The sequence below is a fragment of the Rhipicephalus microplus genome, chromosome X (assembly GCF_043290135.1).
Source record: "Rhipicephalus microplus isolate Deutch F79 chromosome X, USDA_Rmic, whole genome shotgun sequence".
NCBI classification, from domain to species: domain Eukaryota; kingdom Metazoa; phylum Arthropoda; class Arachnida; order Ixodida; family Ixodidae; genus Rhipicephalus; species Rhipicephalus microplus.
The window spans coordinates 185549317-185561962 of record NC_134710.1 but is presented as its reverse complement, the minus strand read 5'-3'; the positions used below and the strand labels follow the sequence as shown (position 1 = coordinate 185561962).

The following is a 12646-nucleotide window of genomic DNA, read 5'->3' as shown; positions in this document are numbered from 1 at the left end:
AAGAATTACTTCTTGTGTGCTAGCAGCTGGTGGTGGTGATAGTGGCAGTCCATTGGATTCGTCGCTACCGTTGTCGTCCATCAAACCATGTCGCTCTGGCGCTACTTGACAGGGGTCTGAATTTTGCGCTCACTGTAAGAGGGTATGAGGTCGATGGTAGCTACGGCAGGTTTCTTTAAGGTAGCTGGCTCCCCGCCGTCGTCCCCATAGCCGATCCTCACCAGTGAGGAGACGCGTTCTTGGAGATAGAACGAAGGTTTATTTACATGATGAGAAATATGGAACTGTACAGTAATTCAGCAGAGATTCAGCAATTATTTACACATTGCTGCGGCTTTTATAGCCTATCATCTCCCTTCACAGAGATGCGAAGAAGGCGGTGACCAGTGTTGCCACGAATCAGGTGGCGTGATGTCTCAGTGGTCCACCCGCCCGAAAGAATGCAGACATTGGGCCACTCGAGGAGAAGAATGTGAGTGAGAATGTCCAATGGTTATCACGAGCCCACCATACAAAGACGCACCCGGCCCGCGCCTTGAAGGCATTGCAGGGCAAGGGGGTAGAGTCCGGAGAGGGAAAGTTGAGCTCCTCCGTGGAGATGGCGGCTGACACGAACATCAGCAGCGGTCCATGGCTGCTTTCAGCTACAGGCTTCCAGAACTCTCTCGAACATGGCAGTCCAAATGCTCGATCCCTGAGAACGGCTACTTCGACGCCTTCCCACGCTTCCGAACTGTTGGAGCTTTGCAACGACCTCGCGTAGGCAACAATAGCCGAGTCGAGAGGTTGGCTCCATGAGAAGTGCCACAGTGGTGCCGTCTCACGCTGTCCGAACCCGTTCAACAAAAGAGTTGTTTGCAATGGTTCCGTCGAGTTCCTCGTAACCCGACCACAGCGAACTGCCTGGCCCACCTGCAGGGCAGCGTCGTGCTAGGTGCTTCTGACCGGGCACCGATGGGGTTGAAAGCATTCTAGCAGACCGGCTTGCGCACAATGGCATATGCTGAGACGAACTGCCGGGCCAAACGTAACATCACATGCGAGCCCAAATTCGTTCCCCTAACTCGCTCAGGTTTTCAAGCCATGACGTATCAAAACCGTCTAACTACGGCCGCACGTAAACTACTATGTGTAAATTGTCAATCCCTTGTAAAGGCGTCATTTTGTTTTCGAAGACTTGGCTCAGCTAAACTTGGGTAAAGTAGAAAAAAAAAAGATATGACCTGTGCACGACCAAAAGTACTTGCATAAGAAGCCCCAGGAAAGTGCTGTAGCTCTTGTAAAACAATTTAGCACGCTAGAAAGCAGTGTTCCTGGGACTGCAGGCTTGACAAACAAAACATTTCGTATTTGTACTTAGGTTATCACTTTCCATCACTGCTGGCGTTACACTGGCGTATAAACACTATTGTGATCACATCCACTGTTTGCAGCATATCTCTTCAAGACTGCATAATCGCGGCAAATCGAAAATTTCTGATTATTAATGTTCTACAGTGTTCAAGCTCTCGAAATACCTACAACTGTGCGCAAGACAGTTAAAACGAAGAGCATGGCAAGGCAAGACTGAGCAGAAGAGATTGAGACAGGAGAATCGAAGATGGTCCCCTCTGCAGCCATGTCTAAAAAAGTTGTTCTTACTTATAATAGATACAAAATACAAAACATGACATGCATGGAAGAGCTACTAAGGAGAAGTACAAAGCAGTACCAAAAACAGATGCAGACAATGGTAAAAACAGTATGCCATGGAGTCACATGCTCCAAAACACACATAAGTACATACAATATGTACTATGGAAATTGAAAGAAACACAAACAAAGCAGCATCCTCTGCTGTTTAGCAATTTTTTTAAGCAGTTGCAGCCTTGATGGTAATAAAAATCTAAAACAGTCATCCATGATATAATCAAGAAGCATTCTAGCATCTTTTTATTGCCACCAAGGTCACAATGCTACAACAACAATGCGGTACGTCGTTTGAGTCTCTTCCCCCTGTACCTCGCAAAGGCACCACCAAAACCAAGCAGATAAACAGCAAACAGCAAAATATTGTGATACACTCAACAAAAAAAAAAAACCCTGGCTACAGCTTATGCAGAGAATGGTTAAATTGCAAAAATTCTATCCATATCAGCAGAGACACCTGCGGTATGACAACACATATTAAGGGTTTCTTTTTATGCCTTGAAAACCTATTGTGAACCAAGATTAGGCATGCAGGACTCCCAAACCAATCACCCAGTTAATACATGCCTTAACTTACATGCTTCAATGACACTGCCGATTCAAACACATCAATGTAGCCACTGAGAAGCTGAGCATGCACACACCGTTATATGTGCCAGAAACCACACCTCCAGCATGTAGCTCTAACAGTGATCCATAAGCTTAAAATCAACTTTCCTGGTTTGGTCACTGTGCCACCCAAGAGTTTCATTTTGAAAACCATTAGTATTCTTGTTCATTCAGCCAGTAGAGATTATGTGGAGGTTACAGAAATTTGTGCAGTCATATAACCTCAGCACTGTCCTACCTCAGTGCAGCTGTGGTAATGGTAATGATATGTCGGAAAGCTCACTCATTTAGGCATTTCTTTTTACATCTTAGTTTTTCAATGCTAAATGTGTCCCGGAAGGAATACTATCAGTTTGGAGGTGCTAAACAAACTATCTAAAGTCTATTTTACACCATGAAATTTGCATCAATGTGGAACCACTTTTTTTTTTTCCAAGCAGTAAACCGCTATTAAGAATGGCTTACAGCTTGATAACAAACCCCACTTACACAACACATATGTGATAAGAGCTGTTGACATCTCTGCGACAGAGTAGAATACAGCACAGCCTGTACTGTAGTGTCTGTGTCTTGATAATGTAATAGCATGTTCAGCAATAATGCTTTGGTAAGTTGTCTGCAAACTTACTCAGAATCTTTCTTTTGATTCTCCGGTATCACAGCTTCATAGAATGGCACATAAAACTGAGGTTGGCGCTTGCCGCCAACCACTGAGAGGCGTTCTTCACGTGTTGATTGGTGCTGTCTGTCTCCAACCTGGCCATTCAGATCTTCAGCCTTGACATATAACACGTACTCCTTGTCCAGCATGAATGGTGCATTGCCAAGGGTCACCACCTCGCCCGAATGCGGGTCCACGTCAAACCTGTTGCCACCTGCATCATAAGAAATAGGAGAAGGTTATCAACTAATTCAAAATCTTAAAACAATGTTGTCAATAACAAAAAAAGCTTGCAAAAATAGTAACAAAAAAGCTTGCACTAGTAGTGCAAGGTTAAAGGGGTACTGACAAAATTTCGCGGCCGAGATAGCCTGCGGTGTCAATTCTTGTGAACATTCATATCATCTGCAAATTATCAACAGCGAATAGCTTGAAAGGTACTTTAAATCAATCTTGAAGTTTTCGTGAGCGCACGGCTCTATCGTGCCACTCAAACCTTCGAAGGGGATCCTTTCGGGACCCCCTACTTCCCTCACGTCCCCACGCTGCAGTCAATAAAACAAGTTTTGATTACGTCATGGCCACCATTTTCCTTTTGTTTCGTCTGTTCCCGCAGTCTATTATTTCTCGGCGGCTGGTTGCGAGAGCGTGGCCGTGGCACATGCTTTGAAAGTCTTGTGTTTGGCGACACTGCAGTCAGGTTTCTTTTTGGAAAGTAATTCTTGATGCGGACCGTGCCGAAGTGCGTCACAGTTCTGAGTGCTGACGTGGTCGAGAGCTGCACACGCTAGGTGGCGATAGTTGCACCTAACAGGTTCTCGTTTTCGGAACCTTGTAAAACCGAAACTGAAACTGGTTGATAACGAAACCTGCAATTATCTGTCGCATGCTGTAGCGAACGATGTGTCGTGTTATGACTAACAGACCCCAGCAACACATTACAGCAGAAAAACGGGAGACCAAAGTTTATGTGTCAGTACTAAAGTGGCAGTGCAGCTCATTGGTTCCTAACTGGTGCTGGCAATAGGAAGCAATGCCACGCGGTGCTAAGTTATACGAACCAATAAGGGCCGTACCCAGGAATACTGTTCGGGGAGTGTTTTTCTGCAGAACGGCTAATTTTGGTAACTAGTGGTTGATGTGAAGGCATGTAAATGATTTAGTATCACCCGAAAAGTTAAAGCAAGAAAAAATTTCAGGGGGTGTCAGAACCCCCTCAACTGCCCTTTAGTTACGGCCCTGGAAGTAATGGCATGTGATGCTAAGTTATACAAAGTAATGGGGCATAATGCTAAGTTACAGTCGAGTCCAGCATGTTGGCGCCACAGATTGCAACTCCTTTCCAACAATGATGTACCGAACTCGGCATTACGAAGTAATGGCAAGTGATGCCAAGTTCCAGTTAAGTTCAGTCAGCGCAGTAGCCTCTTGCTGTTTCGACTGTACTATGTCATCGACTACTTTAAACGAGTCCCGTGGAGAAGTCTCGCTTGGCAGCACACCACGATTCCCAAAAAGCTTCTCCCTGATCGGCAGTGTGAACCTTCTGCAATCTCTACAGTCTACAGCTGGTACTGTGCACTGCAGACATGTGCCAGCTTTATACAGAACAAAGGAACACGTGCAGTTGGCCTTGATGTCCTGCCTAGCATGATTGAAAAAGTTGTGCGCAACGTCCAGGCATGTGGACTGGTGGTGGAGCAGTGTATAGGCTAGCGAAGCGGGTGCACAGCTGTGCAACCAGTACCTAGGCAATGAACGGTGACATCATCATGGCACAAGTTCTTTTTTCTTCCTCCATTTGCGTAGGACAAATTACAGCTGGCTCAAGCAGCGCTGCTGTTGAAAATATCAGCCCCATTTGGCCCCATCAGCTTAAAGAGAACACAACACTTTGAGCATGGCCGGAAAACACTGCCAGTCGAGGCTCCCGAGAACACATGAGCCAAACATTATAGCGCAGCATGCAGCGTGGGATTTACGATTAATTATCAAGGGCAGCTAGAAATCGTTCCCTGTTCTACAGACAAATGATGCCATAAACCAAACTGATGGCTCCATAAGCCCAAAGTCCTTGACCATTGGCTGATTTGAGCATTGTGAGCTGCATAGTTACCACGGCCACCATCGGATAACGCCACGTGATTGTGCACTTGTGCAGAACAGTGAAAGTGGCTGCATGTTCAAAAAAAAAAGAAAAGAAAGTGCTCAAGGTCATAATGTGTGCCGACTAAAGAACGTAGCTTCTTGCCCCCTTTTCATTCACCCTCTGAGTAGCTTTCAGCCTGCTCACTTAGGTTAAAGAAGAGAGAAAGCACTTAAAGCATGCATAAAATTCATGCAACTACCACTTGTACTAGACGAATGTTAAAAATTTTTCCAGCAAATTCGTGAGGCAATAAACTCCTAGAATAAAGCCATGTGATGATTATTTAGAAAAGTGTTGCAAGGACACCAAAGAGAAACAATGACTTGGTTTAGATTTATAAACTGCACTCTGAGAACTCTAGTGCTATAAGTTTTGCTATCACAAGTTCATTGTTAGAGAATAAAATCAAGGTTGAAGCTTCGTTATTAAATTTCGCACCAAAATCCACGCCTGACGTCTGAAATTTCAAAATGTATTTTTCGTATTTTCTCTACATTAGCTTGATTAAATTTTCTGAAAATTTGTATGCTAGGCCTATGGCACCTACAGATGACAAAGTACTTTGTTTTTATCGATTAGACGCGACTTAGGACCCAGTAGACGCCTTCAAAATATTGAAACGCGCTAGCGAAGATATCTTCGCTAGCGCGTTTCAATATATAACGTCCTGTTATTCAGTGCGGGAACCTCAAGGTAACATCTCAACACGCACTTTCTTTTCGCACGTTTTCTCGCTTGCCAAGCATAGTCTCCTGGTAAGAGTGGCGTTTTCAGGATTTTGAAATTGTACTTCGGTAAGAGTGGCATTTTCAGGATTGTGAAATTCTACTTAATACACAGAAAATAATTTTTCTGCTTAGTGTCACTTTCAAGACACCTGCACACTAGGATGTCACTGAGGATATTGCAGATAAAACGTTAGATAAGACATACTAGGTTTAGACAGAGCTTTTTTTTTTCTATATGCAGCTCTAAAATTAGGGGTGCAGCCAGAAATTTTTTCAGGGCGGGGGGGGTCACACTGACCCGACTGGGGGAGAAGGCATGAGCTTTCTTCTGTGACGTCGCTACGGTGGTATTTTAAACAGATGGTGTGCATGTGTATCTAGCCATGATATTCCCCTCTCCCCATGCGTATGACTGTGAAGAGAGTAAGTAAATGTCCTCGAAGAATGATTGATTGAAACCCCCATATAATTATGAGAAATGCCGTAGTGAAGGGCTTTGGAAATTTAGACCATGCATCTGGGATTCTTTAACGTGCCCCCAAATCTTGGCACACGGGCCTACAGCATTTTCGCTTCCATTGAAAATGCAACCGTCGCAGCCGGGCTTCGATCCCGAGACCTGCAGGTCAGCAGCCAAGTGCCTTAGCCACTAGACCATGGTGGCTGGGCAGTAGTGCAAGAAGTACTGTAAAATGCAGTAAACGACAGGTACAATGACCATTTAGAGCAACAGCCTCTCGTCGCACCATTGACTGGACTACTCTTCAAAAATGCATTATTGCGATGACCCACCCAATCGGAGAAGACATCGTTAATCGTTCATCTTTGTTAAGTATAGTCCTCATCAAGGCTAAGTGCATTTGATAGGTCAAGGAGGGTTCCACTTATAACGAGGAACGAGAGGTATATACATGTTTTTGTACATTCATAATTACATTTTGGTTTTTCTTACTTTGCTGAGCGAATTTCTTACTGTGGATGCCTGTGACTGCATGCATATGAAAATTATTCTTATGTTAGCCTATATATGTCAAGCAGCCCTGACGCAGTGGAATCTTTTAGTAAACGTTTTTTACTTCACTGCGTGAATTCAAGCATGCTTGCAATAAGCAATTTTTTTTTAAGATATGCTGCACGTTTGCCACACGATTTTGCACACGTTATTTTTCGGGCGGAATTTCAGTTGCACTGTGACTTTTGATAACAATAAAGTACTCCAGTCATAGAGGTTTTATCATGCAATCTGCGAGGGCAAGGTAATCATTGATGAAAAATGTTCATTTGGTCTTGATCGATAGTGCACGTGCGACAGGACTATACCTACTGACATAAAACTAGCTTGTTCGCTGCGTATATGCACTAAAAATACGTGCAATAAAACACAGAATGTTCTTGTTTTGTTTTTTTGAGTAGCTTTCGTTACTCAGCTCTCTGAAACAATAGCATTGCGGCAAGATGTATTCCGTTGTTTGCAAGCGTGCAGCTGAGATTTTTCTTTAGTCAACAGATTCAGAACTGTACAGACTATTTCACCGCGCAGCATACGTGCATTCATGTTTCTAGCACTTAAACCACCGTGACACAGAGCAGCCTCGCATCGCACAAAATCTTCAGTGATCGGTTCACCAGTGATGAAGGTATGAACTCCGGAGTTGTTCAGAGCATAGTGCAACATAATCCATTTCTCAGAACGTGTGGACTCCAAGAACTTCCAGCGCATGCAACACGATCTACTGTGCACCATCCATGCGTGTTTGTTTTCTGTTTCGGGCATTCCGATGCGAGTCGCTAGAATTTCACTGCTGCCACCAGCTCCTTCGTGTTCCTTCCCGTTTGTGGTATTGCATCACATTGCGACAGAAACTACCCACCTTCCATATGGGCGCAATCACAAGCGTGAGACGTCTCGCGTGCAGAGTAAGATATTGGGCCAGCGCGACCCTACATACCGGGCCAGCGCGCCTGAAGGGAAGCGGAGGAAATGTATACCTGCGAATATTTCCGCCAAGCGAGAAACGAGCGCTAGTATTTAAGGCGGAACTTTACCAGCAGACATGTATTGTTGCTAAAGTCTCGTTTCTCGCATTCAGGGTCATTGCCCAAACTTTGTTGTGTGTTGCTTCCTTGCAATGCAAAGTCACCCCCTTGAAATACGCTGTTTACACGTATTGCTGGGTAGTTTGTGTCCTGGGTCGATCAGGGCCCTTCTATGAGACTGTCACGCCGAAACATCGTACGGTATAACGCTTGCTAATTATTTCCTGAAAGGCGACGCTGCTCCCAGTGCACACTTGACCACTGGCAAAACTGAGGATACCGCTTGTCACAGATAGGCAGCTTCACCGAAGTAACGTGCCAGTGGCTAGCGTTGAAGACCACTCTAGGGTTTCAGTATTGCTGGCCTTTTCTGGGCTATTTATTATACCAGTTCAATGAGCGCTTTAAAAGGGATCGGCACACCTTGAACATTCTTTCTTCCCTTCTGCCACAGAATATTCCCGAATCTGCCTCTCTTCCCACTGCCCAGAAGTTTGCCGACGTGTACTCAAACATTATCTCAACTTCGGCATTGCAAGGGGAGTTAGCAGTGTGGCCTGCGAATTCAGAGCGAGAGAAGCGACAAACGCTGAGCATGTTTGCTATGCAAGCGGTTGCCGATTGCCCAAAGGTATTCTTTCCAAACACGCACCACCTTCTAAAGATTCTGGCAACTCTGCCAGTGCGCACAACTGAAGTAGAATGCTCTTTTTCATCTGTGAGATGCCTAAAGTTGTACCTGACAGCTACAACAACAAATGAAGGACTGTGTGGCATAGCCCTTTAAGCATCCACCGTGAAATACAAGTCCACCTGGAAGACATTCTGTTCTTTACCGCGAATGTAGACGGCTTCAGCTAATTGTGTGTGTAGTACCAACCATAGGCGCCTGCTAAAAATCTAGGATGAAAGTTAACTTAAGTTTTTCTTGGATTGAGATTTTCTGAACAACAGTAAAAACATAGCTGTTAATGATCAATTGATGGCGTTTAACATCACAAAACCCCGATGTGATTACGAGAGACGTCTTAGTGGAGCGCTCTAAAAATTTCAACACTGATTCATTAACATGCACCTAAATCAAACTGCACGGGCCTCAAAAATTTTTGCCTACATCAAAAAACGACTGATTCAATCCTGTTACCTGCGGGTCAGCATTAGAGCACCATAACCATCTCACCACCTTGGTGGCTAGTAAAAAGGACGGTTTTGATAAAATCAGTATGTGCTACTTTTCGTCCAGCAGGAAGAAAGTTCAACTATATGAGACATATTGCTGAAAATCACTTTGACAGCATGACAGAGTGACTAAGTTCTCTCTCCTTGCCTCCTCCTTGCTTTTAAGTGGCACCTTCCACTTGCAGACGTGGTTCGCGGATACGAAAGGTTTGAACGGCAATGAAACAACACAAATTTGCATGTGGCAATTCTCGCATATTTTGGGTAACATATGGGGCATATATTACGACATGTAATGTGCAGGATAATCTTCGTGTCGATTGAAAACGATAATCAATAAGATACCGCTATGTTTTGTGCCTGTTTGCAATGTTAGACATTGCTTGCACAGAGTTTTTACAGCGAAAGCTGTTACGAGATCACTTATCGGATCACGCGTAGTTGTTGTCCACCGCCGCCGGTGTACGTAACCACATCGTGCGAAATTACAAAAAAAAAAAAAAAACTTGCACCAATGACACAGTGGGGCTTGAAACCGGGTCCGCTGCATGCCAGCCTAATATTCTGCCATTGAGTTACACTGGTGCTTATAGACGAGAGCACGTCTATCTCGAACCCAGGCGCCTTCGGCAATATACCCTCGCTCCCAGTGACGCCATATTTTGTTTGCAACTGCCAAGGCGCGCCCCCCTAGCATGGAATGCATTGGCTCTGGGAGTTTAAAATGCGAAAAAGCGCCTGTTCACGCTCCGCGTGCTCATAAACTGTCATCTGGGTACCATTGCGCTGTCATCTGATGCGACAACAACCAGCCCAAGAAGAGATTGCTGAGCACTGCCTGTGAAGTTCACAGCGCATTGCGGGAATCGTGCCGGTGCGATGTTTTTCGATTACACAGATTCCCGTCCACAACGAAAAACGCCGAGCTCCACCGCCTTAGGATATAATCGCAATCAGCAGGAAAACTATGAGCCCTGTGAAGTGTCGAGTAAGTAAACTTATTGTGTTTATTCAAGCGCGACTCCAGCTCTTTCACTTTACAGCAGCGATTTCCATGCAGTATGCCTGTAGTATGAGGCACAAAGCTATTGCCGTACTTTTTCGCAGGTCGCATGTCAATAATAGAATATGCGTATTACGACTCACGCGTAGATGCACGCACCGTGCATGTTTATTACAACCGTAACGGCCTACTATCGTGATGCGTGAACGGCACGGAAAGCATGACTTTCGACCCGGTCAAACTGCGACATGCCTTGACTGTCACTAGGCAAATCTACATGTGCTTTCGGCCGGCATCATCGTAGCATTTTAAAATCTTGTTCTGGCTGGCACTTTTGCACTGCACGTGTGTTCCGAGTGCCCCGCAGGACTTGCAATTGATACACATGCGGTGCATGAGCATAAGTTGGAACCAGATTCTAGTGTTACGCTGACGCTGGCTTACAGCACAAATTCTGCCTTGCCATAGCTAAGGCACGCCGCAGTTCGACTGAGTCAAAAGCAACGCTTTCCACTGTTCGCATGTCTTCCAATCGCAATAGTACGTACCTGATCAAGCTGCTTCCGTATTCTGCAACGCACGTGCTGCAGACATTCCGGACTGTCGAGGAAGGGCTCCTCGACGTTTCACACGGCATTAGCATAAACTTTCAGCACAGGAACAGCGCGAAACATGCTTACAGCCGGACTCGAGTTGTGAAGTTTCGCGTTTGATTTGCCGAGCGTCTGCTCGCCTGGCAGTTGAGAGTGTTGCTTCACCGCGCTTACAACAGACGGCGCCACGCGCTTTTCAATATGGCAGCAAGCATCGAGCTCGCTGTGTTCTGGTGTATAACTTGTCAAACTTGCCTTAGGCAGGCATGACCTAGCACCAATGGCATAGTGGGGCTTGAACCCGGGTCCGCTGGGTGCCAGCCCAGTATCCTACCACTGAGCTACACCAGTGCTTGTGACTTGTTACACGTACAAAGAGTCACATTGCAATATGCTTGAACGCGGCCTATAAATCCTTGGAACTTTGGCTTTTTCCATTAGAGCAAACCTCGGTGTATTGAAAATGATCATAGTGATAGATTCCGGCAAGATCTGTTCCGGCGGGTACACATATGACCACCCCTTTAAGCATCAATGCCATCGCCGAGCCAACTTAAAACACTCGCGGCCAAGATTCCTGCCTAAAGTCTCAGAGTGCCAAAGCCTTGAGAAACACCGCAACACATTTTTCCGTATGCAGACATTATTAATTGTAAAAGCACCGAAGAATGATATTGTGGTAGTATTGGCGCTTAGTTTCTAAATCGTGTCAGCGCGAAGAGACGAAAAAAAACGCCGGGCCTGCGTGGAGGGCGCAGCACAGTCACAGCAAAAGCTAGAAGAGCGGCCTTTCAGAGCCTTTTCAAAACACTCATTGGGTAACTACTGTAAGCACACTTGCTTGACACACAAGAGCATTAATAATAAATTTTTGGGGGTAGTAGGCCAGCATTCACTATGCTATTTTTCGTCATTATTTTGAGAAGTGTGGTATCCGCTAACCATTTGCAAGGAATTTTCTGCAAATTGTCCATGCAGTGGCTGACGACGATGAGGAACTACGGCTGATGTGGGTATGTGCTATTGTTAATAGGGAAGAACAAGCTTTTGTGATGGTTTGGACCATTGGCAGCCCACTCGTTACGCTATTCGCATTGTGCGACGACTGGTTGTTCTTTCACTGTTGTAAAACGCTTTATAAGCCTATTACACGATTGCTTTCCCGACATCAAGCCTGCCTAAGGCAAGTTTGACAACAAGTCACAAGCACCCGTGTAGCTCAGTGGTAGAATACGGTGCTGGCACCCAGCGGACCCGGGTTTGAGCCCCACTGCGCCATTGGTGTGAGGTCATGCCTGCCTAAGGCAAGTTTGACAACAAGTTCTAAGCACCGACGTAACTTAGTGGCAGAATATCGGGCTAGCACACAGCGCCCCACTGTGTCATTGGTGCAAGGTTTTTTTTTTTTTCTAATTTCGCGCGATGTGGTTACGGACACTGGCGGTGGCACAGACAACTGCGCGTGACTCAAAAAAGTGATCTCATAACAGCTTTTTAACAAAAAAAATAAGTTGGGTAAGTGGCATAACCACTTACCCAACTTGGGTAAGTGGCATAACCAGTTATGCAATCAGCATAACTTGTGCCTCTTAAAATTTAATGAAAAATGCTAAACAAAATCACCATATATGCTTGATGGCAGTATGCACCATTCAACTAGAACTACAAAGGGTGAAGGGACTTACTCCTGTCGCGCACAATAGAGTAGCGAATATTGTGGTCCGTGTCCGGATCCCTGGCCTGCAACTTGAAGACAGGAGTGCCGGCCGGGGCATTCAACTGTACAACAGCCTGCATCGGAATCGGCCGGTTGATAAAGTAGGGAGGCTCATCGTTCACGTCCGCTATCCGGATGATGATTCGTTGCCGCTCCTTCTCTGCATAGGGTAAATAGAAAACCATGAGCCATCAGCATCTAGCAGTAGAAATTATAAGATAATCTGGAACACTACGAATCACCACTATGTGCTGCTACAAAAACTGTCACAGATTCAACAA

The 12646-nt window shown here is 45.4% G+C and overlaps 1 protein-coding gene across 7 annotated transcripts in view; it reads right to left on the bottom strand.

The window, feature by feature from the left end:
* The window catches only part of CadN (neural cadherin), a 307286-nt gene that overhangs the window by 256617 nt on the left and 38023 nt on the right, over positions 1-12646 (bottom strand). For all 7 annotated transcript variants that reach the window (XR_005110559.2, XM_037428692.2, XM_037428688.2 and 4 more), the window contains exons 3-4: positions 12334-12525; positions 2927-3173 (exon numbers count right to left, since the gene is read on the bottom strand). Coding sequence is in view for 6 of the 7 variants with exons in the window: in XM_037428692.2 (XP_037284589.2) it covers positions 2927-3173; positions 12334-12525 (439 nt within the window). In the remaining variant the exon portion in view is untranslated. The remainder of the gene's footprint in view (positions 1-2926; positions 3174-12333; positions 12526-12646) is intronic.